Source organism: Trichomycterus rosablanca, chromosome 22, assembly GCF_030014385.1.
Source record: "Trichomycterus rosablanca isolate fTriRos1 chromosome 22, fTriRos1.hap1, whole genome shotgun sequence".
In the NCBI taxonomy this organism is placed as follows: Eukaryota; Metazoa; Chordata; class Actinopteri; order Siluriformes; family Trichomycteridae; genus Trichomycterus; species Trichomycterus rosablanca.
Window position 1 is genome coordinate 6,443,206 of NC_086009.1, and position 27,795 is coordinate 6,471,000.

The 27,795-nt window shown below is 37.1% G+C and overlaps 1 protein-coding gene across 1 annotated transcript; it reads right to left on the reverse strand.

Annotated features, from left to right (window-relative positions):
* Positions 1-4,892: 4,892 nt before the first annotated feature.
* LOC134300309 (adenylate cyclase type 9-like) lies at positions 4,893-26,584 on the reverse strand. The gene is made up of 9 exons (XM_062985029.1): positions 24,772-26,584; positions 13,419-13,594; positions 11,794-11,904; positions 11,072-11,304; positions 9,267-9,369; positions 7,688-7,896; positions 7,019-7,178; positions 6,396-6,538; positions 4,893-6,210 (listed from the first exon to the last, which is right to left on the reverse strand). Exons 1-9 carry the CDS (start codon positions 26,582-26,584, stop codon positions 4,893-4,895), a joined length of 4,266 nt encoding a protein of 1,421 aa, XP_062841099.1.
* Between the last annotated feature and the right edge of the window lie 1,211 nt (positions 26,585-27,795).

The window sequence follows — 27,795 nt, forward strand, 5'->3', positions numbered from 1 at the left end:
ACATATTTGTAAAAGTGTTTTATTCAAACAAGTGTGTTCCAATCATTGTCACAGAAGAAAAGATCATAACAGAGATCATTGAAATCTAATGACTGCTAATCCATTAGTATACATGTTCATTACAAGTACATTTACAAATTTGTCTTTAATTGTAACTAATACAAACATTTCTTTAAATCTTTTTAAACACTAAAATATTAAATTAAAGTTGCTTTATTTTTATATACACTAAAAACCCACATTGATGTCGGGTGCTTTCTAAAAACTGACAGTTTTTTGTAAGTTACATTTTTTTATTAACATTCCCACAAAAGCTTTCAGGAGAAAATAAGGCAAAAATAATGCAAACCTTAATATGTATGCTTTTTGACAATATGCACATTTCTAATGTGCCGATACAGCTATTAAATAAGCAGGCTTGCATGGTAGCCCTGTTTTGTATGCATGTACGCACGCTTAAAATAATAATAATTGCACAGGGGGTGTGGCACAGAAAGCATTGTGATGTTTTTATGATCATGTGCTACTTATGATAGGGTATTGATTTAGCCCTTCTGTTTATTGTTTTAATTAAGGTAAATCTTATTCCAGGCTTATTTATCTAAAATGTAACAATGGAATGTAATCTAAAAAAACTATAAGCTCTTTTAAAATATGGCACGTTTTACTTTGCCAACCAAGCACAGCAGCACAGGTTGGTTTAACTAAGGCAACTAAGAGTTTAAATTATGAAGTGTTAGCTCTTTTTGTAATTTCATATTGCTCTACAACTCTTAACTCTAAGGGTTGTGTGCCCATAAACCCAACATAAGTGGTTCACAGTGAAATTCAGAAAGAAAAAAACTTCAGTTAAGCTGGCCATGTAAATACTGAAACACTAGCAGCTCATAAAAGCTGCTATGGTGTTTTGGAAAATGATTCAAATATATTAATATATATTGTTCTGAATAGCCCACTTGGTAACATTAGTGTAGTTATTGCAAGATTTTATAATATTATAGTCTTTTGTAATGCATTTTCTATTTATGATTCCTTTAAAACTACACTTTACTTAAAAATTGGAACACTATGTGAGATGCAAATAAAAACAGAAAAAAAATCACTGTGATCTATTTTAACTTAAAAAAATCTAACAAATGTCGTACCTTATCAATGTATTTCTGCCTGCAACACTTTCCAAAAAAAGTAAGGACAAGGACAAGTTAAGACTGGGTGATGCAATAATACTGTGGTATTAAGGGTGCATTTAAGAAAAGCCTTGTCCTTTATGAGCAGGGATGGGTTAAGACTCATCCCTTTTGCCAAAAAACAGTGTAATCATAATGTCAGTACAAATATCAATAGTTTGAGAGCAACGTTAACCAAAATCATGAGCACACAACCCTTTTAACACAGTTTTAAACACTAAACATCCAGATTATTTAGCAAAAAATAAAAGCTCAATAAAAACATTATAAAGTTCATCAAACTAATAAATAAAATAACATTTGATGATTTATTATGCACTGAAACCAAAATCATTGCTGAGAAAGCTGCTAAAAAGAAGACAAAAAGACGTCCAGTAGTCGTTTGATAACAAGTCTCTTCGATAGTGTTGCAATATTTGACCACTTAGAAATGATGTGCTTCTAGAGACAAGCAATTATGTCAGTTATGTACAAATCTAAACATGTATACATTCTATATACTGTAGCATTATTAGCCAAATTGTGTAATTGCTATTGCTGATCTGAAACTACCAAAACAAGTTCCGCAAATAGTTACAGTCTCATTTACACAAGGCCTTTTTTAGAACACATTTTTAGTAGCCTACTACTTTTATCAGCTCTACTACCAAAACTATCAGCTGTGTCAAACATGCAATGTCCTACCTGTCCTGCCTTTTATAAAGAACTATGCTAAGAGAGTACATATGTGACCAATGTAATTTCAAACAGCCAAACATTTGCTTTTGTGCTTTTCTTTTATATTTTTATGTAGCTGAATTTTAAATGTTGATCCCCTGGATGGGAATTGCACTGCTGAGTTCTATATTATGTTAAGCCTGATGCAAAAGTGTTGTGATGAGACTTAAAGCAACACTTTTTAACTAGAGTGGTTTAGGTTATGCACAAAGTGTATTACTGCTGGTAATGTTGGCTCAGTCTGTGCCAGATTAAAATGTTAAGAGCATAATGTTAAGATCATAAATATAAAAATGATTCAACTACTAAAACCTTAAAATCAGAATGTCTTTTAATTTGACAGCCCTTATCTAATGTAAGAGCTAACATTCACCTTATCACATCTAGTTAGTTTTGTAAGTAAGTTGTACTAACATTTTTGCTATACCATTCTCTTTTGATAAAACTAGTCACAAGTTCACACACACTTGAGAATCTGAACTGTCCTTTTTGTGACACACTCTTCTGTTAAAACTCACAGATTTAAGGTTTCTTTTATAAGTTTAATGTAGGTTTTCATCAAATATAACAAAATCTGCTGGCTTAAAAAATATCCATACAGCACACCTAATATTTGGTTCTGTATTACCTTGATTAGTTACACATTTGTTGGTTTTCAGGTGGACAGGCAAGGTACATTGTCCAGCTGAATCCAATTGCATCCAAGCTTCAAGAATTTTAAGGTAATAGTCATTCTTATTCAGCTAATATCAGCACATTTTGGCCTGCCATAAGTAACATTTTATTACTAGTACTTCATACTTATGGATAACTGTTTGAGAACATATGATCTTGTGGCTTAAAGTTGCTTAAACTAGTTTTAACTTGTGAAAATCTATGATCCACTATGATCGAGCCTCACAGACTGTGAATAATCCAAGTTGCTGTATGGATATTTTTAGACATATATTGTCATATTTTTAAGAAATGCCCACAATAAACCTATGAAAGAGCTTAAATTTGTTAAAGACAAACAAAAAGGTTTCAGTCATTTAGTCATAGAAAAATAACTGCAGAAATCATTGAAATCTCAACACTGTATAAAGTGTATGTACATCCTGACATTATTTGTTTTAATAATAAGCACCTAAATAACATGTGCTTAGCTACTAATAGTCTGAATTATGCTGTTAATGGTAAAATTAAACATTTTGATAATTCCACTGTACGCTTCGCTACTTTCTGTTCAAAGTCTGATATTCCACTGAGCCTCACAATTCACATTTTAAAGGAGAAACTTGATATGGCACTTATCATTGCAGTGGCAACACAAATACTAAAAAAAAAGAAAAAATGTTTGATTTAAACATCTTTAAAATCAAAAAGTTTTCACTTTTAAAAGTGCCTATTGCACAAATTGTGCTCGTCACAAAGGCACTTGATTAAAATACACACAAAGCTTGATGAAGGTAAACAATAACAGAATGGAAATGCAAATTGGAATGAGACGATATGGTAACAATAAATTAGCTTATTGGGACGTGGACTTCACACTGCAGAACAATTTATTGTATGTTATATGTTATTTACTAAAATGCATTAAGACTATATGAAGTAATTCTCAGACTTGTGCTTGATTTTATCCCCATTTTTTTTCTTTTAGTTAAAACTACTTTTATATCTATTATTATTATTATTTATTCCAATATCATCTCTTCTGATTCCCCACTGCTTTCACAACATTCACTGCAAAAGCTAAAGAGGACAGCAGGCTAGCACACTTCCCTAGACATGTTTAAAACTGCCAACCACTTTTTTTAAACCAACCAGTGGCTTAATTACACAGAGAGCTTTTACATGCAATATAAACATGTTATGTCTTCTGTATTCCTCTGCCACAAGTGCTGACAGCTGATTAGACAGTAGGGGTCATTTTTGCAAGGTAAGGTAAGGTAAGGTAAGGTAGGTGCCTTTCCTTTCCTCTGACACAATCTACAGTAGAGAGTCCAACCAAGCCACACTTCCCATATTAGACTGTATCATTCTGATAATTTTGATAACTGCACGATATATACAGTGGATTCAGAAAGTATTCAGACCCCTCGAAGTTTTGCACACTTTATTGTTTTAAGTGTAGATTAGATATCCATTTAAATCTAACCTACAACACAAAGTGTGCAAAAAGTCACATGGTCTGAATCTTTTCTAAATCATCTGGGACATTCTTGAAAATACAAGAACAATCTGTCATTTGTTAATTTGTTTATTTAACTGACAAATAGGTACAAAAGGTACAAATAAATGATTTCCGATATTTTTTTAACTGACAAACAATTAAAATTGTAATTAATAGTGAAGGTGATGTAACAATGTAACACGTCTCTGTCCCAACTTTTTTAAATGTGTTGCAGACATAAAATTCTACACTTGTTTATATTTCCAAAATACATATAAGTTGGTCAGTAAAAACATTGGAAATCTTTTGTTTGTCCTTTTGTCAATGCAATAAAGGTCCCAACCTTTCCAAATATTTTCCCCATCACACATAATTAAAAAATCTCTGTATTAGGCACTACTGAAAAGCAAGTATTCACATTGGTAAAATTGCCCAAGCAGATTGGTCCAATCCTTTTCTCTGATGCACATGCTCAGATCTACTCATCAGACTCATCTACTTTTTCAAATGAACAAATTTGCACCCATTGTTCACCTATCTTAAATGTGGTTATAATTCGAGTTAAATTTCTTATATATATGCCGTTCTAGAATGGCCAGCTGGTTTCTCCTGAGTGTAGTTTCGTGGCCCACTAGTGGTCTGTGACCAAGTGGGTAAGAACCTCTGATCTATACCACAGGTAAGATGACGTCAACATGAGGGTGATCATAAGCAAATGCACATGTACTTCCATGCACACACATTCTACTTTACAGACTGAACTAACAGGGATGCAAGAGCAATTTAAAGCTTAAGCTACTGACCTAAAAAAAAGTATCATGCACTTCTTGGTGTTAACAATGGCTCTGTTCAGAAATGGATCCTTGTTGTTGATCCTTTATTAAACTTTCTCTTTCCGCTGCGCTGGGTCCAGTCTGGCTGGGATTCAGGACAGGAGATGTTAAGTCGGGGTCTGTCTGAGTAAAAGATGCCGCTGCATCTCCTCCAATTTTGGTCTCTGGTATAGACGTCAGGCCACAAGCAGAGGCAGAGCGATGTGTTTTATGTGTATAAGAGCAAGCCTCACTGTTTGCTGTTTTTTCATGGGCAGCACCACCATTTCTCATGAACATTGAACCAACAGAAACAGACATGCCCATACTAATACCACTGCCAACAGGCACCATATTTGCGAGCTCATCTGTGGGAGAGCGCCCAATGCTGCCATCCACCTGTGCTCTGATCTCTGGCGACACAGACAGCTGGTATTGAGGCACAAATCCGCTGTCACCACTCTTTGGATACAAATAGGTTTTCATTTGGCCTTTGCCCTTGACGTTGACTGTGCCCCGGTAGTCAAACTCATAGTCGAACCTGCTAAGCGCACAGTAGCTTTCCTCGCTAACCTGGATGCGACACTCTACTCCAGTGGTGTCCATTCGACTGGCGATGTTCACAGTGTCCCCCCAGATGTCATACAAAAGTTTTGTGGTCCCGATGACTCCAGCAGTAAGGGGCCCGTGGTTAAATCCAATACGCAGTTTAAAATTAAAGCCTAGCATATTTTTATTGAAGTCGTCTACCACGCGCATCATTTCCAGGGCAAAGTCAAACAGGGAGCGAAGATGGGCATTAGGATGTGTCTGGTCACCGCAATGCTGGGTGTTGAGACCAGATGCTGCCATGTAGGTGGCACCAATCGTCTTGATCTTCTCAATACTAGAGAAGGTGGGTTTACGCAGTAGCTCGTCAAAGTCTCCGATGAGCTCATTGAGCACACGATAGCACTCCTTGCCACCTTCATAGCTCTCCTCATAGAACTCGCTGAAGTTAACAATGCTGCCGAAAATGACACCGCCGTTATCATGGTTCTTAGAGTAGCTCTGTGTGACCTTAAGCTGCTCAGCCACGTGGATAGGGATGATATTACGCAGCAGCCAATCTGCCTGGTCCCGCATGTTCTGGATCTTAATGCGATGTTGATCAGCTTCTACATTGCCATGGTAGTAGAGCCTGTAGCTTACCTCAAACTCACGGTTGAGGAACCAAACAAGAAGCAAAAGCAGCAGGAAGGACAGCACAGCTTCAGGACCCAGTACATTCTGAAGATATGGCTTAGGATCCAAAGAGGACTGGGTAATGCTCCCATTGTTGCTAATGAAGTCACTGGATCTATTGAAAAGGAAGAAAAGAGGGCATTTAGCAACTTAAAATAAAACTATGTGTCTACTAAGAGTTTAACATTTACAAACCTTAGTTCCAAAGAGTTTAACAGTATGTGGAATGTTCATTTCAAAACAGTTATTTTACTAAACATAACCAAGATCATTTGAGTTGTGAGTTCCTGTGTCTTTAACCTGCAAGGTGAACTCCACAGTACGGCAAGAAGAACAAGTCCCACAAGCGTAGCTAGGGATGAGCGCATCCAGAAACACAGCTGGCAGAAGTTACAATAGTGGATGATGGTAATGATGACCGAGGAGACGATGAACATGGTAAACTGGAAAAAAGAAGTGAGAATCCTTATGAGAGTTCTGTTCTTAGTATCAATAAATATTTATATAATAAATTCACTACATAGTTTAAATGTAAGCTAAAATACTGTGATTTCATTGTGCGCCTCCTTTTAAGTCACTAAAATATTTATATACAGTTGAGGTCAAAAGTAGATTTCTAGATTTCTGTAACTTGACTATACACTTATAGACAAATGTATTGGGACATTCCTTATACTGAATACAACAATTGCTTACAGGTGTAATAAATCAATTATATAATAGAAAATGCAAAACAAGGTCTATAAAGACAAAAAGAAACGCTCGGTTTAAAGAAACTCTAGTGGTCGGTACAGAATCCTGACCTCGGCCCCATTGAACAGCTTTGGAATGAACTGGAACATCAGTTGAGGCTTTGCTTCAATTTGCTTTTCTACATATAAACTTCATATCCACTTTACTGTTTGAGTTAACTATGTTTCTACCTGTATGGAGAGGTCCATTTTACAGCTGATATGGGAAAAGACCAACACGGCTGGTAATGACACCAGCACTGCTCCTATTAAATGTCGAGGGACCCAGCCAGAGATGAACCATAACAAAGTCCTGGTACAACTCAACACCCTGTCCAGGAAAAATGCCCTCCTAAAGAACAGAGAAAGAAAGATGTGGTAAAGAGACAGACAGAAAGAAGACAGCATAGTATGATAAATGTTTGTGTCTGATCAGGTGATTATTACTGGTGTAAATTGTGGGCTCCGGGTGTGAGCTTCAAACTAAGTTCAATTTCAATTTCAAGACACATCTCAACAATAGTAGAAGAAGGATGCAACTGACCACATTTTGGAGTGCCAAAGTTCCAAAAATAGCAATTATTTCTATTTAAAATAAAATCCATGTCATAATAAAGTAAGCAAAAAGTCAAAGATCTGAATACTTTCCAAATCCACTGTAACAATTACTCTAGGCTCATTTTAAAAGTTTACTTATGTTTTTATGTGCCCATTTTCAGCACATGAATGAAAGCCATTCATTGTTAATGCAAGTGAAATGTAATTGTGTTGTTGCACAGTCTCCAAGATTTTTTATATCATAGAATGAAATCATTGTATAAAACAATTGAAATAATGCAGACCACAGCTGTCTTTACTCACTGAATAGCCAGTACAAGTGCCAGACATTCGATCATGGCAGTCACCGCAGCCACAATAAGAGCAGGGATCGGCAGTGGCTGCTGAGTGACCAGAGGCTGAAGAAAGCAGGCGACCGAAAGAGCCAGGAGGACCAAGCAGCACAGGAGCATGTCCAAAAATGAGCTAAATGTGGGACTTGCAAAGGTCTGGACAGGTGCCTGCATCTCCACCTTCAAAGCATATGAGAGAGAAAGAAAGGACAATGGAAGAATAAAATAATTAAACAAAGGACGGAAGGGAAAAGTAAGAAAAAGAGGAGGATAAAGAAAAGTAGAAGAAAGACAGGAAGAAATGGAAAATAAAAGAATGATGTAAAACAAGAATGAAACAATGGAAAAAAGATGGAAAGGAGACAGAAGAAACAAAGTAAAGAGGAAAGGGAAACAGAAAAAAATGGAAAAGATGAAAATGGGGGGTAGAGAATAAAGGACAAAAGGAATTTAATAAGAAAAGCAGGAAAGAAGGAACAAATAAAATAAGAAAGAATGAATAAACATAAATAAAGGAATGACAGAAGGACAAAAAAGAAAGAAGAGGAAAAGAAAGAACAAAGAAAGCAAAACAGCAATAAAAAACAAGAGGAATAAGTAAATAATAAAGAAATAAATGTAAAAGTAGTACGGAAGAAATAAAGAATAAAAAAAGAAAGCAGGAAAAAAGAAGAAGAGGAAAAAAATATAATTTAATATTAAATTACAGCATTAAATAATTAAATCAAGTGCATTAAAGTGTAAAATAAAGTGAAAGACACAAGTACAAACATGAATGGAGTCTGAATGGAGTCAGTGCCGTACATCCTTTACATGACCACTTAAATAATCATATTATACACAACCTAATTATCTGATCACAAACAGATTTCTGCAATTAATACACTCACTGTGGTTCTGTCGAGTCCTAAAAACTAGAAATCTAACCTGGCGCCTACGTAAGCACTGGATTGACTGACATTTGGATGTGTCTGTAAAGGGAGGGACAATGGCTGAAACAGGGTTTCTCGTCAATGGGGCAATTACAATTTTGTTTGCTTCATTAAATAAAATTATGTTTATAAAAATACATTTTTGCTAAACTGCATGGATTGTTAAATAAACCAAAATGAATTAGTGTGGGAAATAAAACTACAGTTAAATAAGGTTGTCACTGGATGTAACTGATTGCTAAATGACATTAAATTTGTAACTACTGGGTGTTCGGGTGGCGCAGTGGTAAAATACGCTAACCCACTACCATGGGCGGTTGGCCAAACAGCCTTGTCATTAGTAGGTGGACTAAATGAGGACTAAAATGATCCACTGTGAAGAATCCTAAAAATCCAGGAGCAGCCAAACAAAAAGAGAAAAAAAAAGTGTATCTTTTAGCAAGCAATAAATCAGAATTACAAACATCCCAGCAGAGGGCAGCACAGACTAAACAAACCGTCCCTACACCTCAGCAGTGCTCTAGCCTGCTAATGTGAGTAAATGGTCAGCGTTGATAAACTCTACTAAACTACTCAATGGCCAAAAGTATATGGACAGGCAGAAAGAGGGCTGTTTACCTCCTCTTGGTAGCTGGTCTTGTAGGCTGATTCCAAGGACTTATCTAAAAAGTTGTGGCTCAGTTTGGTGATAGGAGGCTTAGAGAAGTAATTTTTCATCAGACTAAAGACAAAAAAGGTGAAGGATTAAATAGGAATGCAAATGTCATATTTGCTAAATTGCTAATATACATGTTAATAACTGACAGAAAGTCAGTGGTTAACAATTAGCCAACAAACTTATAGCATTTAAGTTATAATATTACACACTGTGCCACATGTGTACACTGTTTCTCATGACAAGAACGTTATAAGCATTCAAAATGAATATTAAACAAAAAAACTAGGAGCTAACATTAGCCTACATGTCCAAAACAACTAAATATTCTACTCATATACTAAACATACAGCCACTGCCTTCTATCTAGCTTTTAAAAACATACATTAATTTAACATAGAAGTGATGTAACTTAATACTGGGCATAAGGCAACATAAATAAATCATTTCTTACTGAGAAATAATGTAACACACGTCCAAGATGAGTTTACTACATGATGCCTGTTTTGTCGTTTGTGATATAAATCTCAGCACGCTTTCCCCAGCACTGCTGTTGTAGGCCAGATGTAAAATAATCAGATAAAGTCACAGGAATTTAGAAATAAATCCCACCCGATACATTGTGTGAGATTGTATGTTGGGTATATCATGTTGTGAACCATGCTGTTTATATGTTCTTAATATACCTGGTATTTTAGCTTGTGTATGTGTAAATGACACAAAGCTGTCACCATCAGTAAATGTTACTCAGTAGTTAAACAAATTTTGACTCCAATTTTGACAAAATTTGGACTTTGGTATGATTTTTGCATGATTGCTTCTCTTTAGGACATTGAAAACAGTGGTGACTTTTATCAATTTGTAGAGAATTCAGAAAATACATTTCTAAGATACGTTTAAGTACTTTTTTAATGCCCTTACTTCTATACCTCACACATCCAATCTCTTGTTATTAATCAGAAAACTTGACTTAAAAAAGTTCTTAGCCCAGGGGTTTACATTTCTTGATTTGAGTCATCCTGAAATATGTTTAATAAATACATAAAATTACAACTGTTTGTGATTACTTTAAATTGTTTTGCCTGTTATAATGATATGGATGAAGATCAGGCTACAAATTTCTAGCATGTTTTTACAAACAGAACCTTTTTATGCAGGCACGATACAAACAGTAGCTGCACAGAATATCAAACTGTTTCAGGTGGTCCTTTTGACAGGGACAATATATTTTCTAACATCTGCTAAGCAACAACATTTTATCTTATTTGAAAGGTTTCCCCTCAGGACACGGTCCTTGCTCGCTGTCTGGGTGACAATGGCATTCTGTTTATTTTTCACTCAGCGGTGCAGATGAGATCAAGGGCTTGTTGCCCTGAGACAACAGCCGCAGCAATAATAAAACTAATAAAATACACAGTTCTTCTACAATCAGGTAATGTAATCAGACTGGAGCTTCACGCTTCGAAGCATTAATTACAATATTGATTTCTACTCCAGAGATGAGGAGCGTAGATGGGGAAAAATGGTACACATTTTATACACTCAACAAGCACTTTATTAAGTGTAACTATCTGGTACAAACATACATTGATTATTTTATAAGATACACCTAAAATATAGATGAACTTTGTAGGTATACAATTACTGTAGCCTGTAGCCCACAGAAACTAGTCACTGCATAGTGCACACCACATGACTAATCACCGAGAAAATATAGGCACTTTAATGACTGATCAGCACTAAACCTATAAAATATCTTCATCATTACCTATCCTCCTTTATTACTTCCACAAAGTGTGTGTCACTTTTCTCTCTGAAGTTCTTGGAGCGCAGAGGGATAAGAGCAGTATGGTCCATGGTGCCAATGCATCCTCCTCCTCCCCACTTTTTCTCTTTCTCTTGTAGTATCTCAGAAAGAGATGTCTGGCTGTTGGTTAGAATCCCCTCTTGGGTTAAGTTTAGTAGACCATTCAAAGCTGTGGGATTCTCGCTTGAAGATACCTGAGGAAAATCATTGTCAGCAATGCAACAAGTTCAACTTTACACAAATGAAAAGCTTCATGCTTCCTAGCATCATGTCGTAAACCATGTACACTAATTAGAATGTATAATAAGGACACCACCAACATGTCATTACTGTACTCTGCAGTATGTTCCTATACAGTTTAGGATACAGCCTGTGTGAATGTAAGCACACATTTTCAATTAACTTACTCGTAACAGTAAAATATTCCATTGCTTTGGAATATAAGTTGCATACACAAAGATTATTACATTGTTTTTAGTGTTGGCACATATCCACACAAAAAGAAAAGTCACACATTTAATTATGCACTAGCTGAACAGTATTCATGAACAAGGTTGCCAGGTCTCCAGCGATTACTGATTGTTCAGTTCTTATGGTGGATTTGTGTGGCAGCATACTCATAAAGCCAAAAGGACCACCCACAAGTGACTAGCATACAGTTTGTTAACATAAGAAACATTTACCTTTGTGTTACTGGCCTTGTGCTCATCAGGACTGGCATTATGATCTTCTCCCACTGCTAGATTCTGATCCTCTGCAGTACCTAGTACCACACTGCATGAAGGACAAGCAGACTGAAGAAAACAAAAAACAGAAAGAAACAACGTTTAGATAAGAAGGAAAAGCAAAGAAAGAGGAAGAATGTCCAGGATAAAAAAATTAATTTGACAATGGGTTTTAAAATTGACATAATAAACAGCAAATTGCATATTACATGGGAAACGACTGATTTCGCTGCCGTGAATTAGGTAGGGCCTTAGTTATAATGTTTACTGTGACACCAAATGTGACTGGAAGTGTAAAAGGTTCATCTACACCCAACGTGCTTTACCAAATAAGTGTTAATGAAAGATTGCATAAATAAGAGAGTTGAAAGAATTACAAATCGTTACTTAATGACTCAGAGAACACTTGAATTCTAATCAGTGTGTTTGGGATTAATGTAACAAGGCACATAAGCCAAGTATTTATGTAAAAATAAATGGTACACAGCACAGAAATAATAAAACTGGGAAAGCATCCTGCATTAAACCACTGCAGTAGTTCAAAGTGTAGAAAACCAATGTACTCTAGGGGCCTAAATCAAAGTTTTAATCAGAACCCCCATCTGTGGTGAGATCTCAGAACTGCTGAATATCACACAATTACACTCAAACTAGCTGGAGAGAACCTCATTATCACCTGACAGTGCCAAAATAATTAAAACATATCCAAAAAAACTACTAGAAGTAACAGCTGCCAGATGTGGCTCTTCCGAGAAACTCAACATTTAACAAAGGTGATTGATACTTAGTACTAAGGTGTTGACATGTAAATGTTTGTTTTCTGCTTCATGTTTTTTTTTTTTTAATGAGTGTCTGATTCAAAACTTTAAAGTGTAAGATGGCTTAATACCAACTCTTTCCTGAGACAATAATTTATGTAAAAGATAACTACTTTTTTACATTTGGGCAGTGGTAGTCCAGTGGATATTGTTGGACTAACGGTTGGAGGATAATGTTGGCCCCCTAAGCATGCCCCCGAACCCTAAAAGTTCTTGCATTTCATCTGTAACAATTGTAAGCCACTTTAATTAAATTAAATCAAATTTGGGGGAAATTTGATAGGGTTAAATGTTCTTTTTCACGTATATGTGGAAAACAGTGAAACTGCATCTTGCACAGCTTTGGCATGTGCTAATAATGTAATAACAATGTATCAGTAGTACCTTTTGCATGCATACACACACACACACACACACACACAAAACCCACAGCAGTTTTTTTGGTCTCTGAAATAATTAATATGGCCATGACGCAAATGGTCAAGGTTAGTAGAGACGAAACCTGGCACAGTACTCCAGTCCCTAACTATTAGATTTACTTTGTGTCTGGAAGTCATGGAAGGCAGTATCTTATCTTATCTTAGTTGAAAAAGACATAACAATGATAATGTCTTATCATTATTAATGATAGCCTAATCATTTTTAAGTAAGAATGAGCTGGGCTTCGACATTTTGCGGAAACCTGTTTCGAAATGTTCCTCTATGCACAATTGTACAGATTTCATCATCTACAGTCCATAACATTAAAAGATTAAAGTTACTGACCTTAGCTCTGACAGGACCTGGTTGAAGTGATAACGGCAAACCTGGGACATCAGGAGAGTGTGTGTGTGATGTACTGCTCAAAGACCCCACCGGCTTAGCTCCAACCAAGCCCAGCTGTGAGCAGCTGCAGTGAAAGCTTTCCACCTTTCTTCCAGAGATCAGGTAGGTCCTTAAGCCTGAAGAGAGAACACATCAATTATCAGCCAGAAAATCCTGGAAAGGTGTGTGTTACTCAGTCATGGGTCATTCATCACTGAACTAGGTGACAAAACTTAAATGAGTTCATTCATCAACGTCCTGAGCTAAAAAATATGGCTGGGCAAAAATAGGCTAAAGAGAAAGAATAGGATAGGATAGAATAGTTGCAGTATTATTGAGTAAATATAAACCTTTCTGTTAAATAACTCATGTAAATGTTGGAGTAACCCCTGGAAAATCTACAAAAACATAAAACGGCCGGTTTATTTAGGTTTATTTAAATAGAAAATGGGAGTATGACTTTTTTTAAATAGAAAAAAGTAATTTATTATACGTAAGGTGTTCATTTTATAAATAAAACAGTAAACTGTCATCTAAGATCTGTCAGTAGTTAAAATCCATATAAACACACAGCACACTTAAACAGCCTAGACTACAAGAATCTATTAATATGCAGACTGTCAATGCAGTATACAAATATTCCACAGTGCAATGATGTGCAGTGGTGCAATAGCAGACATTTCTAGATTTGCAAAGTAAGCAGGGCTAAAACAGCCAATGAAACATAACATTCTGTCCTCAGCTACCCCTGTCGGTAAGAGCTGAAAAAGATCTGAGTCTGTCCGTTGAGCATCACTGTGACAGCAACCTGCCACTGATCATCATCTGCTTAATGATGATGGTATGCATGATGATGGGTGACATTTCTTGTCCATGACAGACAGCAGTTTGAACAGGGTTTTTCTCTATGCTGCCATTACCAGAGAGTCCAATCCACACCAACCACTAACCACAGACCCGGCTATCCTGACCAGCCTATCGTCTATCATCTTGTATCTTTTATTAATGCTGCTCTAAAAAATAATACCTGCAACCATGGATTGATAAAACATCTGCATTTTCCTTCGTATGTTAAAGGATCCCAGCCTTTTCAGGAAACAGGGGCTCTGCCTCTTCCTGTATAGACTGTCTGTGTTCTCTGACCAGTACAGTTTGTCATCCAGCTGCAGCCCAAGGTCCTGACTACCCCCTTCTTGTGGAGGAAGTAGAGGTTGCCATCCTCTACATCTACCTCCTCTGTTAGGCAAACTGTAGAATGTCCTTTGCATGTTGAATCTGGGGTCTGAGAAGACGGGCATCAGTTGCTCCAGGGTCTTCAGGCATGATGTCCCAAAGACTGAGGACCCAAGCTTTCCAAACTATGTCATTCCCATGCATTAAAGTATTAGAAATAACATATTTTGCATCCTACTCATACTGCTAATGCATGGCACGTTTAAAAATACCTGCTAGGAATTTAAATAAGATGTTTTTTCAACAGGGCGGGTCTGTTTTCATGTAGAATAACACATCAGCTCCTAATGTACCACTTCAAACTCTGTTAGTTTGCCTAGGCTGACAGTGAGAAAGAAGCAACTGTGTTTCAATGTCAGTGAAGAAGGCAGCAAGCTGCATCCTCGATTTCATGCACATAATTCAACTGTCAAGAAGTAGCAGTCCAAAGGCAATAAGCCATTAGCTGTACAGTCAGTTTCACACAGCTTTATTTACTGTGCTGTCTTTCTCAGCCAGTTAAATGACTTAGTGCTGAAGTTCCTACAAGATTTTAAGAATAAATAAAGGTAATTGAGGAGATTCTGAAGCACAGACTATGAAGTGCAAACACTACTACACTAGCTTGATTATTTTTTCTCTTTGGATATAAATGTCATTTATATTGCAACCAGCTACTGTATTCATTTGGTCAGGATATAACTTGGTCACATGCACCTATTTCTGGAATATTTATTTCCTCTTGCTGGTGTGTAGCAGATCACAGACACAGAAAAAACCCCAACTGAACCGTCAATGCATCCATTTTTAGCTCAGACCAAACAATAAAAGCCCACTTTTCCAGCCAGCTTTGACTTCCCCAAGGAAATGTAGTTAATAATAGTCAGCAGTCAAAACAAAAACGATAATAGAAGAGAAGAACTGGAGACGGTGGATTATTTGTTGGTCAGACTCCAATTAAGGAGCAGACAACAAGCGTGTCATAAGGCACCCTCAAATGGTCTGTAGAACCACACTCGGGTGAAGCCTCTGGGCCACTGATTACACCTTACTTCAAATGAAATAAGCATTAATATTGTGTTTAATCTTATTAAAGGCTATTCATACTGTAGTCGGGACGAGACAAAGTGAGGACAAGACAAACCTCTAGAGGAAGTCTGGAACTCAGAATGCAGTTTTTGAGTCAGCAGAGCATTAGCGACTTCTCCCACGAATGTTTGTAAAGGCAGACTGCATGGCTAGGTGCTAGAATTTATACACATGTGGCAAGGGAAGTGAATATAACAATCCATTTTTAATTTTTAAGAGGTTATGTCCCAATACTTTTGCCAATATAGTGTATATACAGTAAATTCAGAAAGAGTCCTGACACCTTGACCTTTTGTGCAGTATATTGTGTTGTTGATTTGATTTAGAATAGATAAAACTGTCATTTATACTCATCAATCTACACTTAATCACCCATAATGATGAAGTAAAAACATTCAATATTTTGTGATAATGAATTAAAATCAAAAACTGAAATGATCTTATTAAGAATTTAATTGTGAAGTGGCCAGTTCCTTTCCCACATTGTGTCACATAAACACCTCACCCACTCCGCAATCAATCTACATAGTCCTTTACCCAGTATCTCTTTGGTCCCCAAGCAAAGAGAACACATCAATGTAGCACTTCAGTTCCTGTTCCATCCACCCAGCCTCTCACTGGCCATGATCACCAGACAATGGACAACCCTGACCATATCCTGTACACATCACAGAGAGGGGGCTGATGTTAACAGCTTATTAATGTCAACCCCACTCTACAGCCCTACAGAAAGAACAATAAAAATATGCAGCGTTGTGCACACTAAAATAACAAGCGTCAGTTGGGTGATGAATATCCTCTTATCCTTCTAATCAGTCAGAGTGCAGAAAAGGAGGAGGCTGAACATAAAACCTCACAAAAGGCTGCAAACATTTAAAACACCCACACATTCTCTCTGTGAAGGGCTGCAGTTTAAATATCATCTTTGTATCCATAAACTAGACATATAGCTACATGACAGGTAGGACAAGTAATTCTCAAGTACAAGTACCTGGACCCCAGGTGTCGTGGGCACACCTAAATGTTGATCACTGAAATGTGAAATGCTAAATGGCTCCCCAGCAAAACCTACCTAAAAGTTCTCATGTGCAATGTATCTTATATCGCTAATTCATTTATAATCTGAGGTGGCTCAGTAACATGTCAAATTAATTTATTACATTTGCTTACGGGTCACAGTGGGTTACCGAAATAGTAACACTCCCACCACATCAAATAACGTTTTAAACAAGGAGGCTGCCAACTGAAATGTAAGTTTATTCAGCAAACATATAAAATAATTGGCAAATTTGGCAATTTAGCAGAACAAAGTGTAAATAATAGTATACTAAAATAATTTATATACTATGTATGTTCTTATATATATACACTATATAACGTTCATGCATTCAAGTATGTAAATATGTTTATTGACTGTATGTGGGTTTTTACTAATATGCTGGGTCAAAAATCCACACAAAGCAAAACGAAATTTTCTATAATTTATTTATAAAAAAAATTTTTATGTCATCCAACTTTGTCCTTCTAATTTCTAGTTAATGGTTAATTGACTCTATCTGACATAATAATATTGACTTCCAAAATCTAAAAGGAACCAAAAAACCAATCTGTCACATAGGCGAATGTCCACAGTCTAGCAAGCTTTACTGTGCCATATGCTTAGAGTCTGCCTTCACCAAAATCTGCGCTTTCAATTTATAGACTCTAAAGACTATAAATCTCAACCTTTCCAGAAATAGAGTTTGTAAATCTGGCTTAACTTTAGACACCCATGTTCTAGCAGCTTTTAATTCATTTTAATTTTAATTGTTTTTTTAATGGTTCTGACCATCAAGACTAAAGTTGAATTGTATCTGACCATCAGTTTCTTTGGGTTTTCTATTCAAGCTTTAACGGGTTTATATAAACTAGCTTTATATATTATTTATAACACTATTTTTGTTCTTTTATAAAACATACCACAATAATTTTTGTGATTTAACCATTTAGTGTTTCAATCATTCAGTCCCAGCAAAAAGATCCCAACAATTTAATACAAATGAATTTCCTTTTGCCTCTGCCTCATACCTTTAGACAGAACCATGAAGATATAATCAGAGAAGTTCTAATGTCATACTTCATTACAAGTGAAGTACACAACCAAATCCTCCAGTTCAGCCTTGTCAGTTTATGTAATACTACCACGAAATGTGGCATGATTTGACAGCTCATAACAGACACACTGTACTGGTGAAGTGCAAAGCTACATGAGCTACAATCTCTCTCTATCTTTCTCTTTTTTCTCTCTTTTTATAGCTTTTAAATTAATCTGGTAAATTTGCTGTTTTAAAAACAAATTACTAAGTACGTCTGGCAAAAACAGGCTCTGCACATCAACAAGACGTACAGCTGTGAGTCTTGGCAAATAGGCTTCTACAAAGTATTGAATAAAAGTACAACTGAAATGCAGGAATGGGTGAATATTAACAAATGAAATAAAGTTGGCCAGATGATACATAAAATATCTTGGGTTCGTACTGTCTGTACTAAAATAAAAGTCAAAGTAAATGCAGGAAACACTGCATTTTTTATTTGCATATTTCATACTGTCCTAAATCTACATTCTGAACACTAAACTGGTTTATAATGTTTATTTATGTTCATCTCACTGCTTAAGGTTACTGTAACGTTCACTACATTACACTTTTGCATTAAATAAAGCATGTGTGACGTGTTATTATGGGCGTGTTATAAGCTTGTTGGTTATCTTTCAAATAAAAATGGCTTTTGGTTTAAAGAAATGAGCAGAATTTCCATCACAGAGGCAGTAAGAGGAGGTAACAATCATTCCCATCTACTCATTACATCTGTCCTAATTGATCATTCCTGTTTTATACAGAAAATAAGGCCACATTGTCACATAACCCCCCTAGGACTGGTGAATCTCTAAGGAAATTTATAAAGAGAAAGAGAAAGAAATTTATATAGAGAAAGAAAGGCCATTAAACTTCTTTTACCTTTAGCCCTATTGCAAACCTGATCTTAAATCTAACAAATATGTCAATCTTTAATGTCAATCTAAAGCACTTGAATCTGTCAGTTTATTGTCTTCCTTAATCTTTGTGGTTTTATAACCTTTCCTAAATCTCAGTAGCGTTCTCATTTATTATTCACCGCTATATATCACACACTGCGTGCCACTTTAGCACATGGTGTGTGCTAATGAGCAGCATGAGAGCACAGCAGACTTCGGGAAGTGTGGGAGTGAAGCATTCAGCTGGTGTGCAGCATGGGTGCAAGTTAAGTAGGCTGTCTAAAAGCTGAGTTGAAAAGGTCGAAAACTTAACAAGCGGTGGTCGGCGATGCTTCATCGAAGAAAGGTGACTATATTTAGCACAACAAAAGGTGCTTTATTACCGTAAATTCTTTCTTACTGCAGAAATGTGGACATACATGAGAATACAAAAGTGAAGCTGTAGTCTGGCACTTTGCTGTCTAGTGTTTTGACAAGCCTGCCTGGCCTGATGTGGAAAACTGCAGCTGTATGTTTGGCACAGAAAGACATTCTGACTCTCTGCAGCTGTTTCAACACAAAAGCTTTGTGAAATGGATCCAAGGATTGCCGAGTTTCCCACAGGAAGTGATGCAAATACTATAGAAAGATATGGGATCACACAATGAGACCACAAGCATTTTGTTTGAACTAAAGAGACTTGAAAGGAAACAACAAACGTGCTTTTTATATATAACCTCAAATCAGAAAAAGTTGGGACATTATGGAAAATGCAGAGTTTTTTGCATTTACTTAGACGTTTATTTCATTGCAGACAGGATGAACCTTAGATATTTCATGTTTTGTCTGGTCAACTTCCTTTCATTTGTTAACAGCCACTCCTGCATCCATTCTAAAAAAGTCGGGACAGTGGCTACTTAGGGCTAGTAATGAGGTAAAAAACTAAATAATGATGTGATTTCAAACAGCTGATGACACAGGATCTCCAGTTTGTGTGAGAAATGATTGAAATGTTTAAAAACAATGTTCTTCAAAGAAAGATTGGAAGGGATTTGCACATTTTCTCTTACAATAATAAGAAAAAAACCCAAACTGTCACCCAACCAAAAGTGTTTAATACCTTTCAAGTAAACTTTACGCTAAAATGGGCTTTGTGCTGTGCAACAATGAAGCCACTTAATTAAAATCAGCACATAATCTTGACATAATCCTACATCTTCTAAAGTATGGCATATTTGAGCATTCCGACAAATTACCTCTCAGCCTGTTGTGACAGTTCAGGTTTTTCTTTCATCTTTCACATTATTTATGTACTTTTTGATGCATACAGTTAAACTAGCCTTACTTATATAGACACAGAGAAGTAATGAGTTACTGCCAAATATAAAGGTAAATACAACGTTTTATTATGTTATTTAGAAAGATGATAACAATTTCTACACTACCTTTCAGCCAAAGTGACTTACACATGATTTGAGGGTTAAGGGCCTTGTTCAGGGGCCCAAGAAAGGCAATTTGGCAGTTGTGGGACTTGAACCAGCAACCTTCTGACTATTGATCCATTACCCTAACCACTGAGCTACCACTGCCCCAAATGTCATTGTCCAAAAGCAACCTACAATTGTGACTAAATACAATGCAAGCAAGGGGGCCCATCAGTGGCAACTTGGCGGTTGTGGGGCTTGAACCAGAGACCTTATGTACAATAACCCAAAAACTCCACAATAAAGAAGTACATTTAATCATTAAAAATGTTTGCAGAAATGATTAAAATCCTTAGACAATGTTGCCATGGTGTACATCTTCCTTTAAAGTGTATGTAAACATCTGATTTCTACTGTAAAACAACATGCTAAAATTCTTCTATGAATATCTGAGTCTGATCTTGAGGAAGCAGAAACAGGTTTTCAGTAAAAGGTAAGCTGAGTTTGAACAGCTTCCAGCTACACACTGAGCATTTTTTCAGCATCCTGTTTCACCCCCTGCTCACCCCTACTGTCCATTTTCCCACACCATACTGTAAGCATGCTAACTCTCTGCCTCCTTGAGAAGGTCATGGCTAGCTTTATTATCCTGTCACTAGCCATTTTGCCACCACACAATTACTCTTTGATGATAAACTGCAGAGTCAAAGAGTCAATTCCAGTGTGTTACAATAAGCTTTTTGTTATAAAATATATACATTTAAATCATCAAAGTCAACACAAATAAATCTTCAAAAGATGCTCCATCAACGTTACAAATAGTGGGCCTGGAGGTGGGAGAGGCACAGGAACATTAATAACCACTTTCTTTCACTATTTGGACAGGCTATTATAGAAAATCAATATCACTATGTCAAGGTGACTAAGGGAAATGCAACCACAGGAAGAAATAAATTCAGGGGGTTGTAAATTTTATATAGTAAAAGCTATTGTGTCCAGTTAAAAAACAATTAGTATTGATTAATTAAGGAAATTACTCATGTAATTAAAAAATTAATACATGCATGATTTACATATTATATATTTATGCTCATTGGATAATAACAGAACTTCTGGCTTTGAACTTGGTAAGTAAACTTGCCAATTGTAATGCTAATTGTTTTTGTTTTAAGCGAGGCATAAAGGCTTTTATTATATAATATTTACTACCCATATTTTATTTCTTCCTATGGTGGCATTTTCCTTGAAATAGTGATATTAATTTTCTATAATATCCTTATATATAGCCTTAAATCATCCAATTTAATAAAGACTACAAAAACTAAGTTACTTTTCTTACAGTACAGCAAAAAAGCACAATTTGTAAAAAATAAAATATTTATGTCAGTTTTTAACAGCAGCATAGACACCTAGTCATTATCCACAAAGAGCAAGTGTCAGCGTTTGCCACACACCACCACAATAATAGCTCAGGGACTGTGGTCCAGTAAGCATTTTCTCCTTGAGGGACAATTGAAAAGCATCCACTTGCGGCTTGTTTGGAGAGAGTGAGGTTAAGGTTGTGGCATCTTCTAAAAAAAAAAGACACAGAAACTGGGCACTGTCAAATATTTTCCACTGAAATATCCAAAAATAGCTACAATTCCCTCCTGGATAAACACACTGATAGAACAGGAACCACACACTTGGTGGTTGGTGCTGAGTGGGAGGGATGGGGAAATGAGGAGAGGAAGCAGTGAGCCATTTAAGAAGACCTTAAAGGAGACATGCTCTACCTTAATGCATTTACCCTTCTGCACATAAAGAAGATGGAAGATATATAAAATACACACACTTTAACAGGAACAAGCATCTTTGAGAATCATACTGGTTCTTTAAACCAGAGCTGAACTGTAGCACTGTGTGGGCTGGATCTGAGAGGCAGGGACATTACGCAAACAGCGCTGGATGAACAAGGTCAATGCACTGTATTTAAGTGAACGCTGTAAAGGATGGAAACTGAAGTCACCAGTGACTACATCAGACATTTTTTGCTCCATCTCTGCTTGCAACCAACAGATTTAACTTATGTTATTGTTAACTATATTATGTTCACCTACATAATATAGAATAGTATTTCATACACTGTTTTCTTGTGTAAGTCTTGAATAACTTTGTTTCCTAATGAATTACATTATTCATTTCATTTCATTGTCATCAACTGCTTTATCCTGGTCAGGGACATGGCAGGTTCGGTTCCACAGGGAAACAAAGAAAGACTCTTGACAGGACACTAATCCATTGCATCACATTGTCATTTTTTGAATCCTTGTTACAAGTCTTCTGACACTCGCACCACAGAATAATACCTGTCTACTCTGACACTTGTGAAATACTGCTGTGACTCAAACTCAGGTGCTAAAACTCTCTGTGGTGAGCTAGCATGTTAGTCAGCTGCAACAGCTAAGTGTCTCTGGCAGTCTTAGTATTGTAATGATTTTTCCAACTGGTCTTTTCTGCAACTAGATGATCGGAACTATTATGTAGTTCTGGGGTAACATCCAACCTTTGAAAAAATATTTGGACAGTTTGCATTTTCTTTAAAAACTTTTTAAAAACCAATGGTTCAGATACGGTGTGTAGTCAAACTAGACCAGCTTATGAAGCTATATGCTATAGTTATTTATTGATTTAAAAGTCAGAACAGTTGCAGAAATCCCTCTTACATTAGCGATTAAGTACAGACACATAAGACAACAGTTCTTATAATACCTCCGTCGCAATTCCAATAAGACTGAAACACTGGAATCACTGGCTTGCTTACATTTTAGATTAATAGAATGTAAGCAAGATTAATAACAAGCCCTCAAAAGCACCTCATTTTACCACAATATTTACTGTTCCCAAATGAAAAACATGTCAGACAACCTTGGTAAATGGCAAAAATATTATGATACTATGGTTGCGGAGAAAAAAGATCATTATCTGCAATAACAACAAAATTTAACCTCATGCAGCTTTAAGATTTAGCTATTAATCACACAGAGATAGCTGTAGAGTCTGAAATGAAAATGATTGTTTAAGAAACAGTCTAATTTTACACAACTCAATCATCAAACATGCTTCCTGTATTACAGTATGTCTTCTGTATCATAATGCTTATTTGCACAATGGTACAGCTGTTGAATTTCCTCTATATTCATACTATTTCTGCAATATTCTGTATATAATAGCGTACTACGTATATTTCTATTCAGATTTGCATAGTGCCTCTTCTTGGCACTCTTTTTTGGCCATTATTCCTTTAGTTAAATACCTGTTAACAGTCTGTCTGCTGTCTGGTCTGTTCAGTATTTTACGTGTCATACATGCACCGACCAGGCATAACATTATGACCAGTGACAGGTAAAGTGAATAACACTGATCTCTTCATCACAGCACCTGTTAGTGGGTGGGATATATTAGGCAGCAAGTGAACATTTTATTCTCAAAGTTGATGTGTTAGAAGCAGGAAAAATGGGCAAGCGTAAGAATTTGAGCGAGTTTGACAAGGGCCAAATTGTGATGGCTAGATGACTGGGTCAGAGCATCTCCAAAACTGCAGCTCTTGGGGGGTGTTCCCGGTCTCCAGTGGTCAGTATCTATCAAAAGTGGTCCAAGGAAGGAACAGTGGTAAACCGGCGACACCAACACAAATTCCTTGTATGTGTAACATACTTGGATAAATAATGTGATTCTGATTCTAATTAATCATAACAAAAATCTCACATTAGAACAGAATCAAAGACTACAGTCTATTCAAACATTTGGACACCCCTGTCAAATTCAACTTCTGCACACTGGGGGCCAAATATCTATTTCTACTAGCTTACATGCATGTATTTGGCATTTTTTCGAATTCAATACAATGTTTTTTTTTAACAAATCTAAAATCTCAAGGCTCAACAACAACTATGTAAAGACTAAACAATATCAAAAATGCTGACTGTCAAGGACATTCCTTAGGTCACCTGACCTGAACCTCATTGAGCATTTATGGAGGCACTGGCCAAAGAAAGCCAGGCATTTAATAACATCACAGGATGCTCCCTGACATGTTGTAAAATTTTGCAGCAGATTAGACAGTTAGATTTTGCGAAACCTATAGTGGGAACATACCAAATACTATGCAAATCAGGAATTCATGTAGAGTTTTACAAGACATCAACCTTTTACTCAAACTGTTTTCACTTGTAATAAACAACACTGCATTACAATCAGCAAATTCACACATAATTGTGCATATAAATGTGCAAAGTTTGTTCCCTGTAGTGAAAGTGTTATGTGTTGTCACTTTACCAGCCTCAGCAGAGAGTTCAGTGGAAAAAAACTTTCATCTTTAGAAACTACTTTATCCTGATACACACTGGACAGGACATAACACACTCATTCATTTACTCATTTACACCTTGGAATAATTAATAGTAGTCAATTTTTGGAGAGGAAGTGTAAGACCTGACAAAAACACATGACATGCTTCTAACACAATGAAATCATAGGCAACGTTTGAACGTTTGTATGTTGATGTAATGTAGTACCCATAAAAATGTCTTATAATTATAACAAACCAATGTCCTACCTTTTAGTTGATCTGCCACCACACTCTGACTGATCCTTTCTGTGATTCCTCCATCCTCCCGTAAGTAGCGGTCATCCAGAAAGTTTGCGGTGGCCTCGGACAGGTGGACCTTTCCGGCAACACCCAGCTGTTCCATGAGATTGGCAAAGTTGACGTCATTGGACCAGACATCAAACTTGAATCGCTTCATTCCCAGGATGCCACAAAGCACGGTGCCGGTGTGAATGCCCACACGCATGTTGACCATCTCCTTTTTCTCCTGACAGAACTGCTCGATGGCCTGAATCATCCCTAATCCCATTTCTACACAACAGTATGCATGGTCTGACCGGGGCTCGGGGCAGCCAGCAACACAATAGTAACAATCGCCTAGAGTGCTTATCTTCTCACAGCATGTTAGCTCGCATAGGCGATCAAAGCGACCAAACAAGTCATTTAAAAGTCCAACAAGCGCATGTGCTGACTTATTGGCGCTCATCTTGGTGAACCCCACAATGTCTGCAAAAAGGATGCTGACTGGATCCATGCGTTTCATGTTAAATGGACGAAAAATTATTTGACCCCGGGGAATCGAAGTCTTCTTGCGTTTTGTGCTTTTAGGGCTGGATGCAGAGGCTAAAGCAGCACCCATAGAGTAGCGCTTTACCGAGTAATCATGGTCATCGTCGCCCTGTTTCATGAGCTCATTTGCTACCACGCGAGGCATCACAGAGTGAATCATTCGTTCTTTGAGTGCTTTCTCCACTTCGAGATCCTTCCCATGCATGATGGCTTGTCCTACCTTCAGGAAGGTGCTGCGGGAGCGAACCTCAGACATGATGAAGAGATGGATGCCAATGACATGGGCACACAGATGTAAAAGAGCTTTGGCAGGAGCCAGCCACTGAAAGGTTTCCCAGTCAGCTTTCTGCTCCTCACTGGGATAACTCCATCCATCCTCCAGTATTAAGTGCATCCAGCCAAGTGCTTCGAACAGCACAGAGTAGAGTAAACCCAGTATCACTGTAGCATAGAGACGAACATGAAGGACACTATACAGCAACATAAGAACTTCCACACTAAAGGAGAAGGTGCTCACTGGAGACAAGCATGAAGCCCAGGGGCGTCCTTGAGGGACAATGTCTAGAGTTATGTTCCTGCTCTCAATGTCACTAAAGTTTGCTGTGTCTTCATTCTGAAATGTCAGAACAAACAAGTCCTTTAAGTCTAAGTTTTGAATCTGGGGTGAGAGTGTGAGAGTAAACACCACTGTGACAAGAAGGAGTGAGACCTGATCATAGCAGCGGGTATAGTGTCGGGTAAACGTGAAGAGGAACAGCAGGAGACAGCAAAGCAGAAACAAAGCTGTGGGCACCAAAAAAGTCATGTAATCACAAAGATCTGGGTTGGCAATAAAGTAGGCCCCCCAGAGCAGATCAGCCACAGACAGGTAGAAAAGAACACACCGGAAGCGCCTTTGGGTCTGAGGGAAGCAGTGCTCGCGACAAGCCTCCTCCAGGATGTTGGAATCAAACTTTGGGTTCCAGAACTGTCCAACTGATCTTTCAAACAGCTGAGGCATTTTCCTCTGAGTCCATAGACTTTTGACCGCTGGCTTACGGATGCAGGACTCCCCTGAACTACAGCTGGAGGAAATGCTGTATTTGCAACGTTTGGAGCCCCCCATGAAATTACATATGGGGTTGGAGGCCAGGACGCCAGAACAGTGCTGCTGTTTGGTGCTGATGATGCGCACAGACACGGCACCATCCCCACTGGAATCACAGCTCACTTCGCTGTTGTGCAACAGCTGCTGACGTTGTGGAGAAGCCATGTTGACGGTTTTTACCATATTAGTTTGGCAAAACTAATAAACACTTTCAGATTGCCAAAAAGGAAATTATTTAAATGATGTTGAAGCGGCAAAGAAAAAACATGCAATCCTTGACATTCTGTTTGTCAGAAATTCACTCACAGTGCCATATCCAGCATCATATGAGATTCTTGCGTCATCTTATGACGTCAACGGATACATTCCATTAGGCTCACAGTTCACAAAAACACACACAAACAGGCAGCACTGCCATTAAGAAAAGAAGGTAGGGAAATTCCCAGGGCTCTGAGTGGACCGAAATTACTCTATAAATTAAACATTGTTGGAAAGTACAAAAACAGTGACTCTAAACTGCTGCTTCTGCACTCAGAACTGTGGGAATACATCAGATACAGCTGTATTTTAAAATGTAATTTTGAAGTGCAAATGTTATTGCTCATAAAAATTTGCACTGTGTCTGCATTTAAAGAAAATTCTTTTTCTACATGTTACTAGTCACAGCATCCCAAATCAAATCAATTCTTCCTAGTCTTTCATATTTCTGTTGAGACATGCGGATACAAAATGACCAGGACAAAATTTATACCACAGTGACTACATCCTAGTCTTTACATTCACCTTAATAAAACCTTAGGGCATTTCCTAACAGAACTATCCTTCAATAATATAACACAGTTTGAAACCCTAATCGCTAAATTTAGCCGCTTCTGTCAGTGTTCCTTCAACAACCATGCATTCATGCATTCAAACCCAATGACATGCAGTAGAACGCCTCCTTGTACTGATTTGTTGATTATTGCCTGCCACCCTCATTTGTTTACAGAGCTTATGGCAGCCTCGGAGACTGATTTGATTGTACTGCAAAAATATGGAAAGGAAAACTTTATCAAAATCATCCTGTTCATGTTAATCCATATAATCCATAATGGTTTTTAACATTGGGGTTAAAAGCCCTTATATGAAAATGGGGTTCCAAAAAAAATTACATGAGCTTAAGAAAGTCATTCTATACATGTCAGTTATGGAAGATTAGAAAATAATTTGCATATATATTTTTGCATGTCAAAATTTTGTTAACTTAAGCTATTTAATATCAAACTCCCCTTACAGCACACGAACAATACTAATGGATGGAAAATCCCTGCCATAGGCTATCAATTACAGCACAGCAGAACATAATGGCTAACTGTATTGCATTTGCATCTGAATTT